General features: G+C 36.5%; 1 protein-coding gene across 2 annotated transcripts in view; it reads right to left on the bottom strand.

Moving 5' to 3' along the window:
* The window catches only part of ZNF407 (zinc finger protein 407), a 420,562-nt gene that overhangs the window by 160,568 nt on the left and 236,771 nt on the right, over positions 1–23,223 (bottom strand). For both annotated transcript variants that reach the window (XM_060029226.1, XM_060029227.1), the window contains 3 exons: positions 20,839–21,005; positions 17,057–17,140; positions 8,858–8,978 (listed from right to left, as the gene is read on the bottom strand). In XM_060029226.1, coding sequence (XP_059885209.1) covers positions 8,858–8,978; positions 17,057–17,140; positions 20,839–21,005 — 372 coding nt within the window. The remainder of the gene's footprint in view (positions 1–8,857; positions 8,979–17,056; positions 17,141–20,838; positions 21,006–23,223) is intronic.

The raw sequence follows: 23,223 nt of genomic DNA, 5'->3' as shown, positions 1-23,223 counted from the left end.
AAGTTGTAATTTAAAATGAATAAAAACCAAAACAATCAGGAAAGATATGACTGAGTTCAGTTAATCAACATGATTCAAAACTTAAATAGTGAGAGAACCCCAAACAGTGTCACAACTGATACAAAAGATACAAAATGAGAGAGTAGGGCTGTTTAGCAAGATGCAAACCAAAAGAATTAAGAGTAAGGAACTAAAGTTTAAGGGGTAAGAGGAAGGTTAATATTAGGTTAAAATCTCCTGTAGGGAAAAGTATCACATTACATATTATGCATATTATGTTACTGAATAACAGATTCTGGTTTATTTCAAGTACAGCTCACTATGCAGGAAGGAAAGGCACAACACCATTTTCCAAAAAAGGAAAATATTCGGGAATACTTCTTGTTATAGAACTTCTCACAAGCACAGTACTTCTCATAAATAGGAAAAAGTCAACAAAGGGTTTGTGCTACATTCTCTTAATTAAGAAAATAAAGATGTGAAAGTGAGAAAAGATGTAATCTTGTTTTTACAAACATTCTTAACCTAAAGCCAAAACATACACAGGTGCTACCAGGAAGGCAGCATCTTATTCCACTGAAGGGGTCTGAGGTCTAGAAGGCACACTGATAGAGAAGCTGCCTCAAACAGACCACTGGGTCCCCACTACCTAAACATTCCACGTTTTTCTCTCCTTCTCCTTCCTTCTTCCAGTTTTTTACAGGCCCCAGAGAGGCAATACTTCAGAACATACTGAAACAAAGGATCCAAAAACAAAATGAAATAACTAAGATCTTAGCATTCTCACTGAACTAATGACAGGTGGTCAAACTTTTATACACTTCAAAGGTATTATTATTTCTCTCAGCCCCACATCTGACCTTGTGAAACTCAACCATATAACCAGAAGGGTGGGCCTGATGCTCCACTAACTGTTGTTCTAGATAATCCTGGTGATTACAGGGTTTTCCTAGTAAGCTACACACTGTAAGAGCCTCTAACGCCGGGAGATACAGATAGTTACATAGTAAAGTGTTTTGTTGTGTGATAATAGCTCTAGTGTCTGAGGAATAACTTATGCAAGAGACTATTGCCCAAAATTTTTTTTCTATTTTTTTCATCTCTAAGGCCTTTCTTTCTACCACAATATATACAGATATATCTAACTACCACCCAAGGGACTATCCATAGTAATTCCTTGTAGAAAGACCATCCCCAAAGATAGTGCTGGTCTTTTTATAATGACTGGATTTGGGACTCAACAACAGCAGGTTAAATAAACATGTTTATCTAGATTCTACTTTAAGAGATAGCAAAGGGAATGTATGGTCACTTTGTGTTCAGAACGGCTCTTTTAATTAATCTGTGATCTCAATGACGATTTCAGCTACATCAACAAATAATTACTTATAGTCATAAACAAATTATCTTAGATTTTTCTCCCTTTTAAAGACATATGAACCAATGTATATTTTTTAATGCTATGGAATCTATTTGTTTTCAAGTCTACAGATTTTTTTTTTTTTTACTTAACCAACTTCTGTAAGATGAAAATTTACCAACAGTAACTAAAGGTCTGACATAAATACTGTGCTATATTAGCACATAGGCTTAAACAAAAATTTTTTAAAGTCTATGTGCTTGGGTGTCTCAGGGCAGAGAAGAAAAGTATGAGTAAAATATGCTACAAATAAACATAACATTAGACATATATGTTATAGAAAATACAAAACTAAATCAAAACCACAATTAGAATTACTGAGATTTTTTTTTGAAATTCACTAATAAAATGATCAGAGAAAATTAGGAGATATTTGTTCAGAAAGAATTCAATTTCTGCTGAAACATAAACGTTAGGAATAAAAAATACACTTACATACAGTACAACTTTCATAATTAGGATAGAAAAACCTGAAAATACAATTATGTTTTCTTTAGGGAGCCCCTCAAAAGATCCCATGGAAACTTACCAGAAACATCTACTCCACGTGAAAGATAGTACAGCTCCATAAAGTACCATCTTGACACCTGCTAGGAGAATCTTCTTAAGAAATATTTATGCAGCCAATGACCAAACACGGTTCCACAAACCAGCCACGATACTGACATCTACCTGTGGCTCACTGAACTGTGTGAGGGTAGCAAGCAGGAAGGGGCCATCTACCAGGACAAGTACTACAAACATAGTACAACAGACACATCTGCCTCCCAGAAGGAACTGACCACAAAGGGAGGAAAGCCTTGGAATCATCATTATCCCAAGAAAAGTTTGCAAAGTAACTGGGCTTCGACACTTTCAAACTAACCTTTCAGCCTAGGACATCTGCTTTTTATTCCATTAACTGGATTAGCAGTTAAAATAGAGTAGAATATAAACACATAACAAACAGACTTGATATTAATGAAATAGTATTGACTGGTATGTTTTATTTATTTATTTTTGGGTGAGAATATTTAAGTTCTACTCTCCTAGCTAATTTCCAGTATTCAAAACAGTTCATCAATGATAGTCACCATGTAGTACATTAGCTCTCCAGACCTTACTCATAACTGAAAGTTTGTATCCTTTTACCAACCTCTCCCTGTTTCCCCCACTCCCTGGCAACTACTCTTCTGCTCTCTGTTTCTATGAGTTTGACCGTTTTGTTGTTGTTGTTGTTGTTGCTTTCGTTTTTTTTTAAGATTCCACACATAAGTGATATCATGCAATATTAGGCTTTCTCTGTCTGGCTTACTTCACTGACAAAAAAAAAAAAATGTTTTGAATTTAAATTTCGTTCTGATATAACTAGGCTTGTGGCATCAATCAAATTGCTTCAAATATAAATTAATATTAGACATTTTCATTTATTTTTATGCAGTGTCATTACTCTTCAGGAACTTCAAAATCACCCAAAATAAATGAATGCTACCTTTGATTCTTCAGAAAAAGAAATGTGTGCTGTTCATTTCCTTATGTATAATTTCACTTCTCTCTCAGTATATATGATGTTCTGATACAAAGACAAAATCTGGTTTTTCTCCTTGTTATTATGCAGGGCGAACCCAAGTTTGATCCATCTATTGCTTCTCCTGTTACAACCTGTGAACCTGCACAGGAAGCCAAAGGAAAACAGGAACCCTCAGGGGAGATCATCCACAGGGAGGAAATTATCCCCTGCAGAGTCAGTCCCCAAGTCAGGATGCTGCTGAACCAATGGAAGACAGAACAATGATCCCATCGTATACTGAGGCCTTGGTGCCTTATTATTCAGTAAAGCCTAATAAACATAAAATGTTTATACAGCAAAATTATGTAAAAAGGCATACTATTATCTAAGACCTGAAAAAGTTTTCATAACTGAGACACTTTATAGAAATATGTATTTGAGAAATTAATACAAACTTTAAAGGGAAATAAAGATTTATATTTTATCATTACATCTTAAAACTATCCTAAAAATGCTTCCAGCATCATGTAAAGTTAAGACAGAATTCAATTAAATTAAAAGTATTCTTTGACAAAAACTTTCTAGGATACATACACGCATACACACACACACACACACACACACACATTTCAAATGCTTGTGACAAACACTAAATTTTACCTAGTCTAGTCATATGTGCAAAAACTTACCAAATTTGATTATAAGAAATATAAACAAAATATTTAGAAGAGTGATAAAAGAGACATTGGGGAATATCACAAAAAGTACATTTTTTGTTGAGACTCCACTACTTGGGTCAAAGAGTAAATCAAATATTCTTAGCCTCCCCTCATCTAAAAGGAATGAAAACCCCTCTTGAGATCAAAACCTAGTGCATTAATGATTCTATGAAATACACTGGCCAAGAGCTAAGTAAACCATCAAGTAAGGAAAAGAATCAGAGTGTATTATTTCCAAGTTCAGCAAAACAATGGGGGTAAATCTTTAATATGAGGCAGGATTTATCAATTTTATTCCTCAGCTCTATGATATGTCATATTTCTAACTGGAGTTATAATTTCAAATAATAAAAAAAGAATAGTGAATAAAATGAAAAGTAGAACAGTAAAAACAACTTTTTAAAAGAGTGTGTGTAACACTGGCAGCACCTAAGGCAATTATGCAGTTGAGCAAAAATCTCAGTCTTAAGGAACAATGAAGGTATTCCAAGATCAATAATAGGGATGCAACAAATAAATGATCAAACTGCATACTTTGGGCTGAATTTTAGTTTTCTTTGATTTACTAAATGACATTTGAAGTGTCATGTAAGAATATCGTTTATATTTTTAATACTGCAGGTAGAATTTTGTGTTACTTTTCATGACTTATCAGTGGTTTACTGTTTAATATGCATTTATTAACCTTAAAAAATGGAAGCCAATGAGAAGGTGAGTTTCACGTAAAAGAAAGCCCAACCACAGCCAACTTCAGGGCAAGTCATCAGATCTCTTGTGAAAGCCAGTGTCATCAGTGCAACAGAGTGCAGCCTGATATTTAATGAACTCCGTGGGGAAATAAGGATTTACATTATTAGAAAGGGTACTTACTATAACATATTAAAGTGTTTTCTATTTCTCTCCTTAATAGAGAAGTGACAACTGAAACACAACAAAAAATACAAGTATAGAAAAATGTTAGATTGTTTCCATTTTAAGGTAGGAAAAAATCTAAAGAATTTGCTGCATAAATAATATGGTAGGACAGCGTGCTATGAATCTAAATTTATGCTTCGAAATTATAATGAATACTAATTAATAGTGAAAAAGTTTTGGAGCAATGATGGAATATACTGATCTATAATGGATTCGAAGTTTGGATATCTTAGACAGTAAAAGCTTAGGAAAAGGGTACACGTTTACATCTAAACAGAATGAGATGTCACTGTCTAAATTAATAATGCAAACTTGAAAAATAGCCCCAGGTTCAAAAGACCAATTATAAAATTCTTTTGTAAACAAATCTATATTCACATTTTTCATGAATAATTATAACTACTAAAATTTCTCCACTGATGTTCAATTTATAAAATGAAAAATATATTCTTAAATGAAATTTAGATAATACTTCAGTTTCTAATGATGGTAATTTACCTGCAAATAAGTGTTAATAATGACAACAACAGGAATATTCTACAGGAATAATGTTTATCTATTTATATTAAGCAGACAAAAATCTAAATATGAAAAAAGTATTTAAATATTTTAAGCAATAAAATATTATGGAAAGATATGATAAGACAAATATGACCATATTTTCTCAGGAAATATGTGATCATCTTATACATACTTTTATTCTACAGAAATCATACCTACTCCAATTTCTTTATCTTGTGAAAGAAGATACTTTGTTGTTGTAAGGTAGATATGGTAAGCATTTTGTTCTTCCCATGCTATGCAACCAAAACAATCTTTATGAACTTAACTACCTGCTCATTTAAAAATCTTATTCTCCTCAACAAGAAAACGAAGGTATCCATTGAAAATTCTACATTTCATTCATAGTCACTAACTTTAGGAGTGTTCATATATTTGGAAGTTTTTCATACTCCTGGTCAAGTTAACTTGTCTTTTGTTCATTAGTAAAAGCAAACCCAACCTTGTATATACGCAGAATGATAAAACTGTCCCGTGAACAGAAAGTGTTCAAACTATTTACTTTCAATAATATTCACATTATTAAAAAGGCTTAAATAAAGATAAAATCACCCTTTTATCAAGGACTTTAAGCATTTCAACAGGAAATTTGATAGCAATCACTAGATGTAAACATTCTGAGTATTAATTCATAGGAGAGTGACAACAGTCTTAGAAAACACCAGCTCCTTTTCACGACAGTGCCTCACAGAGGTCTGATACGGACGGGATCCAGCTGGATGCAACGCACTGCTCCACGGACGTGATGCTACTTCAAGGTGATAACTTGGATGGGGGACAAGTAACACGACCTCGACCTTCGCAAAAGTATAATACAATTTCAAGCCCAGAAAACCTGAATATACTTAGAAATATGTTCATGCATACAGAGACTTGAGTGTACCAAAACACAGTACTGATCAGCCAAACAAAATGCACATCCCAATCTTTGCAGCAGTACTATTAATAGCCTTAGGTCATACTTCTATGAATTTCTTCCAAAAAAATCATGGACACACACAGAAATTTAGGTAAAAGTATTTTTGGAGTAAAAACCTGAAAATGGCAGAAATGTCTAAAAATTTAATAAAGTTATTATTGTTTAACAATCTAACTAGAGGCCATGCAAGTATTAAAATTACATTGAAGAAAAGAGTGGTTTTCAAACTAGGCCTTTGAAACTCTAAGGTATTTCAGTCATTATCTAACAATTGATTTGGGTTGTTTTTTTTTAACAACTTCAAGAACTGTAAAAAAAAAAAAAAAATCCATCATGGCATGTATTATAATTTTCAGACACTAAAGACCTTCAAGGCACTGAAACTCTTGCATTACCTCACTGAACAGTATCTTGAGGTTTGTCAGGTCAAGTAAAGCCTACAATCATCTGAAGTCCTAACCTGAGATGAGAGTGAAAACAAGGGCTGATGTGCACAGCCAAACTCTGGATAAGTGATCTAGTGTGTTCCTCACCGCACGTCAGCAGTGTTCCTGAAGTTCGTACCCAAATCATTTGTCTTTTGTAAATGAGGAAGAGGCTGAACGCCTGCAGTGAGCCTCAAGAGCCTGAGCTCCTGTAGACCCGCCCCTGCTGAGCGCTCCCTGCAAAGTCATAAACTGGACACCAAGGCTAATCCAACAGCAACTGTTAGCAAGAACTCCCCCCATTTGAAAACTTTTTGCTTGTCAAACAGTCTTATATGATATTCGTTAGTGTTATAATAAGTGACTTACAGACTGTAACTCTGAAATCTGTAACTGGTAGACACCACTTTTATCTATTTTATACATGGGGTCTGTACAAGATCTTGTTTGAAGTAACAGTTCTACGACTTAAAAATTATACTTTGAGAACCACAGTTACACAGGATTAATGACATAAGATGGTTATATAATTTGTTAAGTGTGAAAAATAAAATTTATAATGAAAGAAACCACCAAAAAAAACAATGCTTCAAAACAGGCATAAAGTACAGACTGAAAGAATATAATCCTAAAAGCTAAGAGAGATAATTAAGGGAAATTTTTATAAATTTGTAATTGTTTTCCTGTGTTTTGCAGGGAAGGCAACTACAGTATGACCTCTAATAAGGAAAAAGAGCATTCAGTAACGTTTGTTGTTTAAAGAATTCGTACTATCAGCTCCTCGGAATTTCTATGTCTACCTCTAATTGGATCACCATTTTATTAAATCTCAAAGAAACACCAGTCTAGTGTTAGGCAAAGACAGAACTGAGAAAATGTGGAACGAATGAATAATTGATGAATGAAATATACCCGTAATATGTCTGTACTATTAGATGACCTTCAACATAAAACTTAATGCAATAATGAGGATAATAACAGAGATTATGGCAATAGATTTACTGAACGCACAGGCGATATCCACAGGAATACAAAAATCTATTTTTCAATGAAGGCTTCAGGTTTAAGGTATATATTCTGATATGTAACAAAGGCAGGCTGCACTGAAGAACTACCCTCAACGTTTCCACATCCTCATGTACAACAGGGTCCATGGGAACTTCAGCCCCACAGTTGGGCTGATCAAGGCCCTAAGAAGATGTCCTTCAGCTGCCTGCGCATCGCATGGTGTCTCAGAGACCACAGTGAGCTCTGAAGTTATGCTCACAGGCCCCCCACACAGCGTGATCGAGCTGCAACCTACAGCCGCCTTTCATTTTACACCAGGCCCGGGATATGCGGACCTTGTCACAGAGTAAAACAGGCTCATTCGCCTCCTGCTTCCTGCCCCTGTGCTTTGCGGCCTCCGTGAAGTTACTCTGCAACCTGGCAGATGTCACTTAGCCGCTGTGGCCTCCACGAGTGGACGGAGCACTCATGACCTCCAACATGCTCTCAGCACAGAAATGCCACGCTGTACCATCACCTCCCTGCATCCTCGCAGAACGCACACGTGACTGAAAGCTGCCCATCTTTTAAGCCATGGCTGACAGGCCTTCTCCTCTAGCAGGACTGATCTGCTTCCTTCTCTTTGCACTCCCCTGGCGTTTTTAAATACCACTGACATCTGTACTAGAAATATTTACTAACATTACCATTACAAGCCACCCATTATGCTACAATATCCTTAAAGGCAGGAAGCATTTCTTACATTATCTTCATTGTCTAAATGAGTGACTCACTCATAGTAGATGAGATGCCATATGCATTGAGTAACTGATTAATTGGATGGTTCCTTACAATCACTTGAGTCAGGTGCATCAATGGATTATAAAACCTAAATGTGGGACTTCCCTGGTGGAGCAGTGGTTAAGAATCCACCTGCCAATGCAGGGGACACGGGTTCAAGCCCTGGTCCTGGAAGATCCCACATGCCTCGGAGCAACTAAGCCCATGCGCCACAACTACTGAGCCCACGTCCTGCAACTACTGAAACCCGCAGGCCTAAAGACCGTGCTCTGCAACAAGAGAAGCCACCGCAATGGGAAGCACGCGCACCACAACGAAGAGCAGCCCCCGTTCTCCAAAACTAGAGAAAGCCGCCGCGCAGCAACGAAGACCCAACGCAGCCAAAAAAAAATAAAACCTAAACGTTAAGATTGTAAAAAATGGGAAAATATTTTACATCTTTTAAAACAGTCACCAAAATTAGGTGGTGTAATAAACTCCCACTCCTAATATATGAATCATGCTTTAAATCATGCTAATTCACGTTACTCAAAAACACAATTCGTTTATGGTGAGTTTAACAGGATTTTCACCCACCATGAGGACCCACTTGACTCCACTTGCTTCATAACGGATCGTTACCTGTAGTCACACCAGGGGCACCTGTAGGGCTTCTCTCCTGTGTGTACCCGCTTATGCCGCGTCAGATGAGATTGGGTCGTAGAGGCAAAGTTACACTCATCACATTTAAAAGGTTTTTCTCCTGAAATATATCAAGAGGAGTTGTAGATGAATAATTACAAATACTGGAAATGAAGGGCTTAATCTGTTATTAACAATTAAAAAGACACTTATTTCCATGAAATTTTAAGACTACACATACTTAGGATGTTTGAATATTTATTCACAGAGTGAGAAGGTTAGAAGATACCATTGATTTCTATTTCTCTATGAGAACAGAAGATATACATTTTGCAGTTCACATGTAACTTATACACACAGGATTCTAAATTATCTAATCTAAATAGAAACACACAGTGAAGCACTCATCCAGATAAAAACATAAATATCAGCTTTGGTTTAGCACTGTATTTTGAGTCATTTAACAAACTGTTAGATTAGGGCCATTATAAAAATCTCAGTGAGGTTAAAACCATGGAAAAGTATGTAACAAAGATATACTTTGAATACACAGTGTAAAACTTACTAAAATCTTAAAGTTAAATATGAGGGAAAAAAATAAAACCAAGCGATAAATTGACACCAATTTAAAAAGTGTTAGAAGTAAAGAGAAATTGTAATTCACTAAGTTGAGTAAAAGGTAAAGAGGCCTCAAAGAAACATTTGAAATAATATTTAACAGCCCTGTAAATTCCATCTCCCCTGTGTAGATACACCTGATCTCTCTGCACATACAGCTCACCCCTGTGCTGGTTCAAGGACCTACCCAGGACTCACGGCCCTCTGATCAATACCTTTCTCTCCTTCACACACAAACTCAAAGAAATCAGGTCTGACTGGTTTTTAATTCCACTAGCTGTACTGGCTGGTGAGCACCTGAGATGGGGTGATTTAATTTTAATTGATGTAAATTTAAAAACTGATACTGAATTCACCTGTTGAAAAAATGTTTAAGTCTAGAACAGCTTGGGAAAGAGAATCTACTTTTTGACATGTAAATTTTGTCAAACCTAAATACAGATCATGAATTACAGATAAAATATTTGGCCTCTGTATTGAGACGTGCTGGAAGTGCAAAATACACACCAAATTTTAAGTCCTGGGGGCGGCGGGGGGAGAATAAAATATTGCTAATAATGTTATATTGACTTCATGTTGAAATGATAATAATTTGTATGTATTTGTTTGAATTATCTATTTATAAAAAATAACTTCACCTATTACTTTTTCCTTTTTTTAATGTGGTTACCAGGCAACTTAAAATGATATGTGTATAGCTCACATTACATGTGAACTAGAGAAAACCTCACCACCTCTTCCTCAAAACACAGTTGCGATATACAGAAATACTCTTGTCAAGAGACATTTTTCCTGAGAAATTTTACACATAGGACGGATTAATTTTACATATGTAACTCCACTTGTTACTTATTTCCCATGTTTTTGTAATAGTTTTATAAGTACACTAACATATAGAAAATGAGGGATGAAATATCTTGGTTTAAAATTACATCTATTCAGCTAGCAACAAAACTATGTCTGCCCTGAAAATCAGAACGTTTAGAAATTTGTCCTACATTCTCTAAGCCTGTTTATATGGCCTTGCCCATTAACTGCAGTAATATTTACTGAATGCATACACATCTCATCTGATGGCATTTTATCTGTCATTGCAGCCCAGGGCAGCAGTTAGAAGAAACCAAAAGGACTTCACTCCCAGTCCAGGTTTTGCCATATTTCACTCCCTACCTGGTAAACCCCTGAACAAGATCAGGAGGATAATACACCGAACATGGAGATAATTGTGAGGATTAAAGCAGACAAGGCATAGGTAAGATACTTAGGAGCGTGCCCAATAACCAGCGCTTCATCATTATGGGGACAGGACTGCCTAAACACTGGAAACTGCAAACTACTCTCACAAAGATAAAAGCAGCAGCACACAAATGGCTCTCATCAAGAGCTCATAACCAATAACAAAGTAAGAACCTATAATATACATAAAATAATTAATGGCTTCGCAAAGTTAGTGAACTTGACATAGAGGTATCATTTAACAGGTCCTACCAGGGAATATTTGACTTATTCTTGTAAAAAGAAGACCGTATACACAGCAGAGTAAAAATCTTGGAGTTGAGAGGGGGTTTTGTCTTTTAGCCATTTCCCATATACTACACCCCAATCAAGTGGTCACCCAGAGTCAGCCTAAATAACTCTTTGTTCTCAGTTTCTAAACCGCTGGTTTATAGACAGCTCAATTGTACTGAACTGACTTATACAAAAAAATAACTTTCACGATGATGGCAGGTTTTGCTTTTATTTGAGGGATAAGACATGATCTTCGAATTGCATAGAGTTAAAATAAAATCGCGCAATCTCTTCACATTTGACAGTTAAAATAAAATCACGCAATCTCTTCATATTTGACGCAGGAATATTCTGTCATAGAAACATATAAACCTTCATACACAAGTATATCTGAAAACTTCCTCATTCATTATAAAGACTGAATTGCTCATTAAATTCAATTAAGAGTATCTTAACTGTACACCAAAGTCAAAGAATAGTTCACATGGAAAACAGAAACACAAAGGGAAGCACTCACCTGGATGAAAACACTCATTATTAATTACTTCAGTGACTTGACATCACCTGTCTAGACCTGACACAGGGGGCAGAATGGAGCTCTTACCACGATCAAAGTAACGAACATAAGCACCACCACAGAGGTCTCCCTGTGCCCTGTCTTTCTTCTGCTCGTTCCATCCCCAAGCAAATGTTCATTGCTTTCTTTCGCTATGTATTAGCTAGTACTTTCTAGAAATGTACACACATGGAAGCATGCAGTATGTACTTCTCCTCTGTCTGGCCTCTTTCTCTCAGCTTTATTTTGTGCTTCACTCCCGTTGCTCCAGGTGTAAATACGTGATTTATTTTTGCTGCTGAGCTGTAGAGTACTATTCATTACGTGAATGTCACGTGTATCCATTGATACGGTAGGTACATATGTCACTTTGTGAGAAACTGCCAAACTGTTTTCCGAAGTGGTTTGACCATTTTATACTCCTACTAGCTGTGCTCCAGAGTTCCCACTGCTGCAAATCATCACCAACAGGCAGTGTGCTTAGTGCTTTACACCTGAATTTCTCTAATGATGATTTGAGGACACTTTCACGTGCTTATGTGCCATGCATTTATATTCTTTGGTGAAGTACCTGTTCAAATATTTTGACCCTTTTTTAGTTGGTTGGTTTCTTAAAACTGTGTTCTGAGAGCACTTTATATATTACAGATACAAATCCTTTATAAGAGTTATGATATATACATATTCTTTCCAGTCTGTGGTTTGTCTTTTCATTCTCTTCACAGTGTCTTTTGAAGAAAAATTAATAATTTACAAAGTTTTCAAGTTCTCCATTTATAATTTTTCAAGTTATGATTCTTTTCATTTATGAATCAGGCTTTTGATGTGCTGGTATCTAAGAAATCTTTGATAATCCATGATCACAAAGATTTTTCCCCTAAATTTTCTTTTAGAATTTATATAGTTTTAAGTTTTATATTTAGATTGAGTTCATTTTTGTATATGACATGATATATGGATCAAAGTTTATTTTGATTGCATATGGATAGCCAATTGTTCCAGCATTATGTATTGAAAAGATTAAACTGCCTTTGCTCTTCTGTCAAAGCTCAGTTGACCATGTAGGTGTGGGTTGTTTTGTAATCTCTATTCCATTCCATTGAGGTATTTGTTTATCTTGATGAAAACACCAGAATGACTTGATTATTAAAGCTTTCTAATAAGTCATGAAGTCAGGTTGTGTAAGTCAAGTTCGTTCATCTTTCTCAAAGTTGTTTGATATTTCACTGTTGCATTTCCATATGAATTTTAAAATCAGCTTGTCAATTTCTTTAAAAAAAAAAAGCTTGAGGGATTTGAAATAATCAATGTGAGAGGAAATAAAATCTTAACAACATTGAGTCTTCCAATCCATGAACATGGGATATCGCTCTATTTAGGTCTTCTTTAATTTCTCTTGGCAATACTTTGAAGTTTCCAATGAAGAGGTTTTGCACATCCTCTGTTAAATCTATCTCTAAAGGTTGTTCCTTGGTCAAAAACAATGGACAGATATATGCACGAGTCTATTCTGCTCCCTTGATCTATCTGGAAATCTTTATGCCAATACAATACTGACATGACTATTGAAACTATATACTAAGACTTCAAATTAGGTAGCTTGAATCTTCCACTTTTAATATCATGAATCTAAGGGGTCAAACAATTTAAATATTTTTTTCGTTAAGCAAATTCACAAATATATTCTGACGTCTCCTTATTCCATTCAAACGAAGTGTTTGAAAGTACGTTGGCATCAGACTCACTGCTAACTGGTTTATTCTTTTAGCCTTGGTAGACATCGTTAATCTATCCATTTTTCATGGATCTGGCAGGAATCTAGAGGGGTAACATTATGGAGTCATTGTCTGAGTCAGTGGTATAAATAAAAGGTCATTCAAGCTCCTCAACGTTAAGTTTCTTGGTGAGAAGGTTTAACATAAACACTTAAAAAATATGGTAAATGTATCAATCTTATTTCATTTAAACTTTTATGGCATTTTTATGTGACACAATTTAAACTTAAAAAAACACTTTTAAAGAATAATGTCCTTTAGATTCTCTATAACTCTAATAATTTGAAGTTCATGTCAAGCTGACATTGTATTGCAATAAACTATCAATTGTCATTTCATGCTTAACTTGACAACACAACAGATTAAACTATGTAGTCTTAAGAAATTGTGAAAAATCTATAGGCTGACAGAGAAAAAATATAATGCTACCGAAGTATGCTACATACTAAGCGACAACCACTAAGGAAAGGAAGGCTCAAGCATGTCTGGGCCCTTGATGGAAAAGAACTCTGTGTCAACTTACACAGACTACAGTTTATTCAATCTGTGCATAATAGTTACTTTGTAACTCAATTCTGTTACATGTTCGATACTATTGTTTGAATATGTTCACCGGTATCTCTTTTTTATCCAGAAACGATCATTTCTTCGGGAAATTTCAGGTAATTTCTTCAGGAAAATACACTTCAGAAATACAGAAGTAGCTCTTGTTTGTTAGTCTCAATATATAGCAAAATAAATCGATAAATAAATAACTTCTAGATTGTTAAATGTGAAAGAAAATCTTAAAAATGCTAAACAAGAATTTCAGTTTCCTAATATTTGTTAACTGCATGAAATGAGATAGGTGCTACGTGAGGAGGTGTACACACTTACTAAGGAAAAATTTTTGATGGAGTGATCAAACTGATTTGGTGCATTGGGAACAGTCCTTCTGAATTCTTTGTCATTCTAAAGCCAGAAGGATGAATAAACCTATGAGTGAGACAGTAACTACCCTTGAATAATGCTATCTGTAAGTCAACAGGGCTGCCTGCATACATCCTGCTGGTGAAATTTCCTTTCTGCCTGTTTCCCTCACATAAGGGTATATAGTAGTTTAAATTGTGTTCTTCATACTTTCCTTTTCAAGCGGTAATCTTGGCGAAAATAACCACTGAGGAATATTCTGCACCTGAGGTCCCCGTGACAGAAGAGTAAAAGGAAGCCGGAGGGGGGACACCAGCACCGGCATGGATTATGGACAGAGAGAGGTGCCCTTTTGTGTGTCAACAATCTGTCAGACGGGCCACCCCTTCTCCTGGAAGCTCGCACTGCATTCCTTTGGGCGGGCTGGTGGTCATTAAGCTGGCCAAGGCTCTTCAACTACATGTGAGGATTCGCTCCTGTGCCCTTGAATCAAGGGTCTCTGACAGGTGACCCTTTTACCAGATAAAAGTAAATCTTGAAGTGGAAGATGTTTTGTGTCAGCCCCCTAGACAGTCTGTATTGCAGTGGGGAATTATTTACGCCATTTGGAACACTTTTGATACCTATCCCTTTCCTAGCTGATTGTAGTTTGGGTGGGCACTCTGTAGTAGAAAGGTAAACCGTGTCAAAGAGGAATACATCAGAAAAACACAGATTTCAAATGAGCCAAACAAATCTGGCCTTGAAAAAAAAAAGTTATGTGTTGCTTAAATATTATAAATCCAGCATCAAAGCTAAGGGCCTAGACTGAGTTGTACTAAGCTGTTCGGCTTAGTGCTGTTTGGCTAAGCTGTTTGAACTGACTTTGGTATTAAAGAATCATGTTTGATTTGTGCCACAGAGGCAGATAAATGCCAAAAAGACAGATGCTTCTGTCTGTGAGACATTGTCCTATATGGTATAAAGTTAATAGCAAAGTAATAAGGAGCCTCTGGACCTGACATAAAATATAAAGTTGTGCCTGCTCGATGCAGGTTCATGATCGATCACCTGTAAACGCCTGTGATCACAGCATTACCGGCCCCTTGGCAGCGGGAAGAGGGAGCACGGCCACGCTGCCAACGGCGGCACCAGGGAGTCTGCTGACGCCCAGGGCCACGCCAGGGCGACACCATCTGCATGGCAATAGTTCGGGCATCAATAAACTGAAACATGAAGAATCAGAAAACCCCACATGAATACACTTTACCACACATATTCCCAACTTGTCCAACATAGTAGCCAAGGATGACCGCCATCCACTGGGCTCTTCTGCCATCTCTTACACCTAAACTGTAAATCACTGGATTAAAAAAAAAAAAATGTGATCACAGGTTGCTACTACAAACTTAAATGGAGTTTTATGTTTACCAAGTTTGAGTTTTCAACATTATATTAACATTGGATATTTCTTGACTCAATAATAATCCTTACCACATATAGAAATTTGAATCATATAAACTTAAGAATCCAAAAGTAATGGCTAGCATTAATTCTCACTGATCTTATAAATACCATAATGGGCATTAAAGCTCCTTGTAGCTAAGCGCTAAATATAGCATATCAAGAATCAAACTGTACCATAAACAACATATTTCATGTACTCTATGCCATTTTGAGTATAACTGCCAAACTCAACTATCCTCATGGAACGCAAGTAAAAGTCTAACAATGAGTTACAAATTCTGTTACCATATGATTTATCATCTAAACTAGAACACTTTTTAGGGTAAAAAGTTGGTTCTATTAATAGTTACAAGGAACATCACCAAAAATCAGCAGTGTCCCAGACATATGTAATTCAGAAGTTAAAGTAATTACTTATAAGACCTATTACAGCATATCAATAGGTAATCAACTTTAATAGATGGTTAAAACTTTTCATCCTTATGTGTTCCTAACCAAGGCATCTAGTTTATTTTGTTGAATCACCAAGAATGCCCATCATGAAAAAAAAAAAGGATTCTCTTCAATGTCCTAATCTGCTTAACTCGCCTCTTCACTGCTTTCCATTCTTTTTTTGTTTTTAAAGATTTTTTTTTTGATGTGGACCATTTTTAAAGTCTTTATTGAATCTGTTATAATATTGCTTCTGTTTTATGTTTTGGTTTTTCGGCTGTGAGGCATGTGGGATCCTAGCTCCCAGGCCAGGGATCGAACCCGCACCCCCTGCATTGGAAGGCGAAGTCTTAACCACTGGACTGCCAGGGAAGTCCCGACTGCCTTCCATTCTTAATCGCAAAAATACCTGAAGCTGCAGTGAGCTACAAACACATCTACTTGGTTCCAACCCGCAGAGGGATTGCTGGCTAGAGAGTCAGGTGGTTCCAGAGGCTGAGACAAAGATGGGAAGGCAGGGCTGCTGGTAAGCAGGTGAGAAGCAGCTGAAAGGTGGCGTGAGCAGGAAAGGAGACGGGGAGGGACTGACTGAGAGGAAGGCAGGCCCCCCAGCTTCACCACAGCTCATGGGCCACTCCCAAGGCAGGGCTCTGCCGCAGAGAAGCAGCTGGTATGTCTGCACACAGAAGGCCAGACCCTGTTCTCCCCCTGCTTGACACAACTTTACAGGACACCTGATCCGTAAGACATGCAGCAGGCTTACTTTATAAATACGTAAAAGCAGACGCATTAAAATCTTGTATCATTCAAGCACAATTTTCAGTAGACCCTCAAGTGCACAGAGTTTACAAAAATCGAAAAGACAGGCAATCCAGGGCCAAGAACGAATGCGGGGGGGCCCCTGGACTGGCTGCCTCCTGAGAGGCAGGCTGAGGGCCGGGCGGCTGGACTGACCTGTATGCTGCCTGCGGTGCTTGGTGAGGGCATGCCGGGTCCCTCCAGCAAAGCCACACAGGTCACACAGGAACGACTTCTCGCCTGTTGCAACAATAAACAGATGAGGGACTGCGGAGGTCACAGATCATTAAAACATATCTATCAAGGCTTTCAGGGTTACTAATTCCTCCAATCAAATGTTTCCATGTAAATATGTCAAATGGGAATGAAATTACCACTGCGGTTTATTGACTGTGATAAAATCTGAAAAGCACCACTGAACATAATTACATACTTGTCAGACCCATAAAAATTAGCTTTATTATCAATGGAATGGTTTTGTACAACTTCATTTCTGGTAGATGTCTTCCAGATGGGGCTGCTTTATGCACTTGAACAGTTTTTATGCATATCCTGATTTTTTACAATTCCCATACATCTGGACTTTTCTGAGCTGACTAAAGATTGCTTGGAACTGTTAATATACAGTATACATGATTCTGCTTAAATAAAAATACTGAATTTTCTAACAACTGAAGGATATTGAATCGGTTTTACCTGATTCTATCAGCATCTTCTTTAATAACTTCCTCCTTAACAATATGAATTAAACAGTTTCCCTGAATATACTGAAGACCCCAAGTAACGATAAAATCTACATTTACTCAACTCAGTGCTGTTTACGTTCCTCAAACTTCCATGGCACAAAAAAGGAGGTCTAGGGATTGCTAAAGAAATTGTATAAAAACTCCTATCATTCATCTTTAGTGATAACTCTTGACTGGAAAACTCTGCAACAATTAGAGTCAGATTTGGCAGACTTTGTTAAAAATGTTTAAATGCTCATTTTTAAAAACATTTTTACACAAAAGCTAACATTCTGCCCTACAGTTTATAAATGCAATCTCTCTCTATTCTACAGCATATTTGGCCAATAAGTGCTGGCACCTAGACGGTTTATCCCATAAGGCTCCCAAAGAAGAGAAAAGGAGAATAAAAATGCTAACACCTTGGAGAGAGTCAGTGAAATTATAAAATACTTTTCAAAAATTAAACAGATCATTTTATCTATCTTTATCTACTTTATTCATGTGAATGTTTAATGCAACAAGTCTTTCAAGGGTTTTTGCCCACGTCAGCCTGCTTTGTTCTAAAATGTTTAGGTGTTTTACAATAGAAATTTAGCTTGAGGTGTTGTGGAAATGGTAATTGCCTTTTTAAGGTTAGAAAAAATAGTAAATATAGGAAGGCAGAGTAGCTACCGTAATCAGAAAGAGTCTTCCCTTTACCTGAGAGCAATACTAGCTTCTCTAATTTAAATGAACATATATTAATAGAGAGTTTTAACCAAATTATGTTTAATCTTATTTCCCAATGGTACGTTAAAATGTTCATTATTATCATTTATAAAATAAAGCTGAATTTAAGTATTTTTCCTATCTTTACTTCCCTATTTTGGGGTTAAGTTCATTCCTTGGCATCATTATATCAATACAGAAAAAAAGAACAGAGTAGATGGGCTGTGAAGAATAAAGTTTAATTACAATCACTCATTTAATTATTTAATCAATTTGAAATATAAATCTTTCTAACTAGCTGTATTATCAATTAAATAACACTGAAAGTGGACTTTTTTTAAAATCCCAAAAGATAATTTGCTCGTTAATATTAACATACTATTCTGTGTTGAGACAAAATTGTTCTCTACAATTTATTCATCACCACAGCTTTGTGGGCATTAACCCCTTCGAGTGTGCGGAAATGTGTGTACTGTGGTCTACACATGCACACACAAGCTCACACACACCTACGCATCTGGTGGTGTGTGGCAGAGAAGAGATTGGTGCTATGCTACCCAGCCAGCAAAATACCTGATGGGGAAAGAGTATTCTTACTATTTCTGGACTCAAGCAGACTATGATTCCTTTCCCTCGTTTATGAACTTCTTTGCAATCTATATCTTTCTTGTAAGATATAAACATTAACAGACAAATCCTGATGAAATTTATATTTTTTACAGGTATATGTGCTGCATGTAATGAAATTTACATTTTTACAGGTATATGTGCTGCATGTATATACTAAGTTTTATTCCCTTTCCTATTTTAAGATATGTATAGGCACAAAGACAAAATTATCCATTTTCCATGTGATTTGGTTCTAGATATATTAGTGACCTTGATTTTTTGACGTGCAGGATTTTTATCTAGGATGTTAGTCTGCAATGTATTGTATGTCATATTTACCTTGGTGGCTTGATTTGTTTGTCACTCTAAATTCAATTTTCATTTGCCCTTTTTTTTTTTTTTCCAAGGGGGTAGGGGGAGTTGGGGTTGGATAGTGGGCAATTGAGTATTTTTCAAGAAAAAAAATTTTAAGAAAAAACTAAATGTAATATACTCAATAAAAAGGGGGTTCACTTAACATGCCATATTTAAATAATAGCAGAGCTATAATAGGAGACTTTTCTTAACAACTTGAATTAGTTTCAAGTGTGCCATTTTGCTTTCAAATGTAGAAAGACACGGAAACCAATCCTTTATTTTCTATTAGAAAACAGCCACTGTCCCCTATCTCTCATTATGGTGCAGACTACAAGACCTAACAACAAAAATCCATATTATTGATCCAGCCAAGTCTCCACAATTATTCTTTAGAAGGAAACGCCAACGATAAATTACATCTGCACTGGCTTTTCATCTGCTGTTCGATATAAGTGATCTTTCAGGGCAGGCTGGAGACCTTAAATCGTCAACGCCCTTGTCAAGGAAGCTAAGGAGGCCTGGGCTTCCCACAAACTGCTTCAGAAGAACTTTTAACCTGTAATTTCTAACAATAATACAGGATTCTTGGCAATCAGAAGAACATTTGGGAATGCTGATTAAAATTTATTTTTTCCTTGAAACAAAACACTTCCTGAGAGCTGTAAAGAGGAAGAAGACCACAAAACAGCAAATGGCTCCAGTGATGTCGCCACGGTGAGATACGGCAAGCGCTCGACTACACGCTTGCAAGGCGTTTAGGGGCCCTCTGTCCTTAGGTAATGACAAGCATGTCATATACATTGAACAGAACCACAGGGCAGGTAGGAGAAATATATTCATGACGGTCCAAACTGAGAGGTCTCAGGACCATGCCTAGCACAGATGTATTCCGTATGCTGCTTTTACTACCAGTTGGTTTAAATTCCAAACAGTCCACTAAATGTTTTGATGTAAAATGTATGTGAATTCGTACTTTTTCAATTATCTAAAAAATTTATACTAGCTAAATTCAGTTTAGTCTCTTTGTAGTAATTTCAAAGACTCTTGGATCTGATAGTACTCTCTTAAGAGAAATATTAAATTGATTTAAAAAATTTCAAGTGGTACATAAAAACCAAGATTCAATAATGTTCAGAAACATTATGGCACGGAGTCCACATCAGTAACAAATATAACACAAGTTCTCTATGAAAATTTAATCTCCTCAAATGATCTTCTATAATGATCACACCTAAAAAGATATGTTTAAACACATATACATATATGTACCCACACACAACATAAATCAGCTTTGAAATATGAAACTTATTTTATGTGAACACATGCACGTGTGCACACGCACACACACACAAATATTAAAATGTCACTTAAAAATTACGCTGAGCATCATCAAAACACAAAGAAATGATGCCATACCTTTTAACATATAATTACCACAATCTTAAACTCTTCCAACAGGGATTCCTTTCTACGGACTGCTGCTGAGACGACCACCCCCAACTACCACCACCACTGGGCCCAGGCGGACAGGCACACCTGTGTGCGTCCTGTAGTGGTCCTTCATGGCGGAGGCCGTGAGGAAGGAGTAATGGCAGGTAGGCCAGGTACACTTGAATGGCTTCTCCCCCGTGTGGAGTTTCATGTGGTTGTTCAGGGCCCACTTCTCTGTGAAACTTCTATCACACAGGCGGCATGTAAATTTCCTGCATGGAGTGGAGAGAAAAGGATGCAAATATTACCCTCACGGGAGCACCTCGGGCCCAGACAGGTGCCGCTGCAGCCCTGCAGTGTGGCGAGTGCAGGGTGTCGCGAGGGGAACTGCGGGCCTGGCCTGTCATGTCTGTATAACCAGGCATTGATTTTTCTGTCCAGGCCTGGCACTTCAGCCATTTATTCTCTGCTTTGCGGTTGGGCCCAACGGGTTTGAAAAATTCTGTTACAGTCCAGTCACCCCTGAGGCAAATGTGAGAATAGATTTCACCTGTACAGGCCTAGACCGCTTATCCAGGGCACAGGCTGTCAGAGCAAAGGCTAAATGAAAAGCTATCCGTACTAAACTACTCAGACACCCCTGCTCTCTGCCAGGCGGAGGCAGCTGGGGCCGGGCAGCACTCAGAGCCCAGCCCGCCCGGAACGGCACACACCACACTGCTCCCTCGGAGGAGAGGCACACTCCAGGGGCGTCTCCTTTTTAACAAGGTGTCCTTCTGGGTTACCACACAGGTACATAAAAAGTTCCCTTTGATAAGAATAAAAATAAGATTATAAATACAACTTTTCATAAAGTATGCCTTTGAGAAAAAGAAACCTCAATTATTTCCTGTATGGGATGAAAACTGAAAATAACAAATCAATACTCACGTCAGAAAATATTTCAGCCCCACAGTTCCCAGTTAAAGATCTCTGAATACCTTTCATAATCCAGGCAATATGAACCATCAACAAAAAAACTTTAATACTTTCTCTGGTCGAGCTTCTGTCCCTTTTCACTTGCATTCAGGAAATCACCACAAAAATTTACTTTTGATTTCTAATACAATTTAGTTTAAAGCAATCTCTGTGACTAACAAAGTAGTGTCCAGCTAATTAATTCAGGATAATGAACAGTCAAATAAAAGAAAATTAAAACCCAATATTCAAAATTAAAATATTTTAATAAGTCGATAAGCACAATGCCACAAAAGAGACAGACTCTGGCAGCTTGATCTGACTAGCATAAGTTGGTCTACACTTTTAGCAAGTTAATACGATTTTAAAAATAAGATTATAATACCTGCGTTTTAAGTTATGATATAAATAAGGAGATATAGAGTATATTCTTTACATAAATGCTTTTAACTAAAATTTTACAAATTTTCTTAGTCCCATAAGGGTAGAAAAAAAAATTCCAAGCTCCAATTAATTAAGTTTCTCATTTTGAGGCAAATGTGGATTACTTTAACAAATTAATCATTCAGGTTTCACAAATTCTTAAGAATCGAATTATAAAATTACCTTTTATAAAACTCTCTCTTCATTTGTTATATGTAGTAATATTTTTATAACATTATATTTTAAATGCAACAGAAGTAAAAACTGCTAAATATTTAAGAAATGCCATATAAAATATCTTAAGTGCTTCATTAATATTAAAATTGCCAATTAATATACTTATAGAATGTATGTGTAGAGAAACTATGTTTACACCACTCAACACGGACCGACTTCGAAATTACTGTATCATTTGATCATTGCTTACTGGTACTAGAGAATGACAAACATAACTAAATACTTAGAAATGCGCTGTAAAAAAATAACATGTCTGTATATCTCTTTGACGGGTCTTCATGCATTTAACATTTCAAAACCATGACAGGGATCTTATTTCCAAGATAAATTCCCCTATCTACTTATTTCTTCATGTATTTATTGTGGATCTAACCTCCTCCTAAAAGAAATAAATAAGGAGGTTAAGTAGATGCTATCTTTTAACAAATAGTTACTCCAGACTGTATTACAACTTTATGAATGACAAAATAAGTCCCTCATTTTTAAATCTACCATGATGTACATTTTAAAAAATTACATCTATGAAACCTCAATATATGTACTCTATTATTCATACATAATAAAAATGTTAAACTAGAGCTTAGAGCCTGTCATGATATGACAAAAGCCAGATAACAAAGAACTAAGGCCACTGCTTGACTTTCAGAAAGCCTCACATGTTCTACAATTTGCTTTATGAAAATAAGTGCATGCACTGGTACTTTGAAAAGAACCTGAAATGTTACCAATGTAGTGTCCTTATAAAGACCAAGACCTACTCATCAGTGGGGGGTTTCCTGGAACTGCACAATTCTGAGCCTCAAACACTGTAAACTCTCTGCCACCATGCAACGAGCAAGGACGACGTCCATCCAAGGGATCCGCTCTCCTGGG

The sequence above is a fragment of the Delphinus delphis genome, chromosome 13 (genome assembly GCF_949987515.2).
Source record: "Delphinus delphis chromosome 13, mDelDel1.2, whole genome shotgun sequence".
In the NCBI taxonomy this organism is placed as follows: Eukaryota; Metazoa; Chordata; class Mammalia; order Artiodactyla; family Delphinidae; genus Delphinus; species Delphinus delphis.
This window is presented reverse-complemented; position numbering and strand designations above follow the sequence as displayed.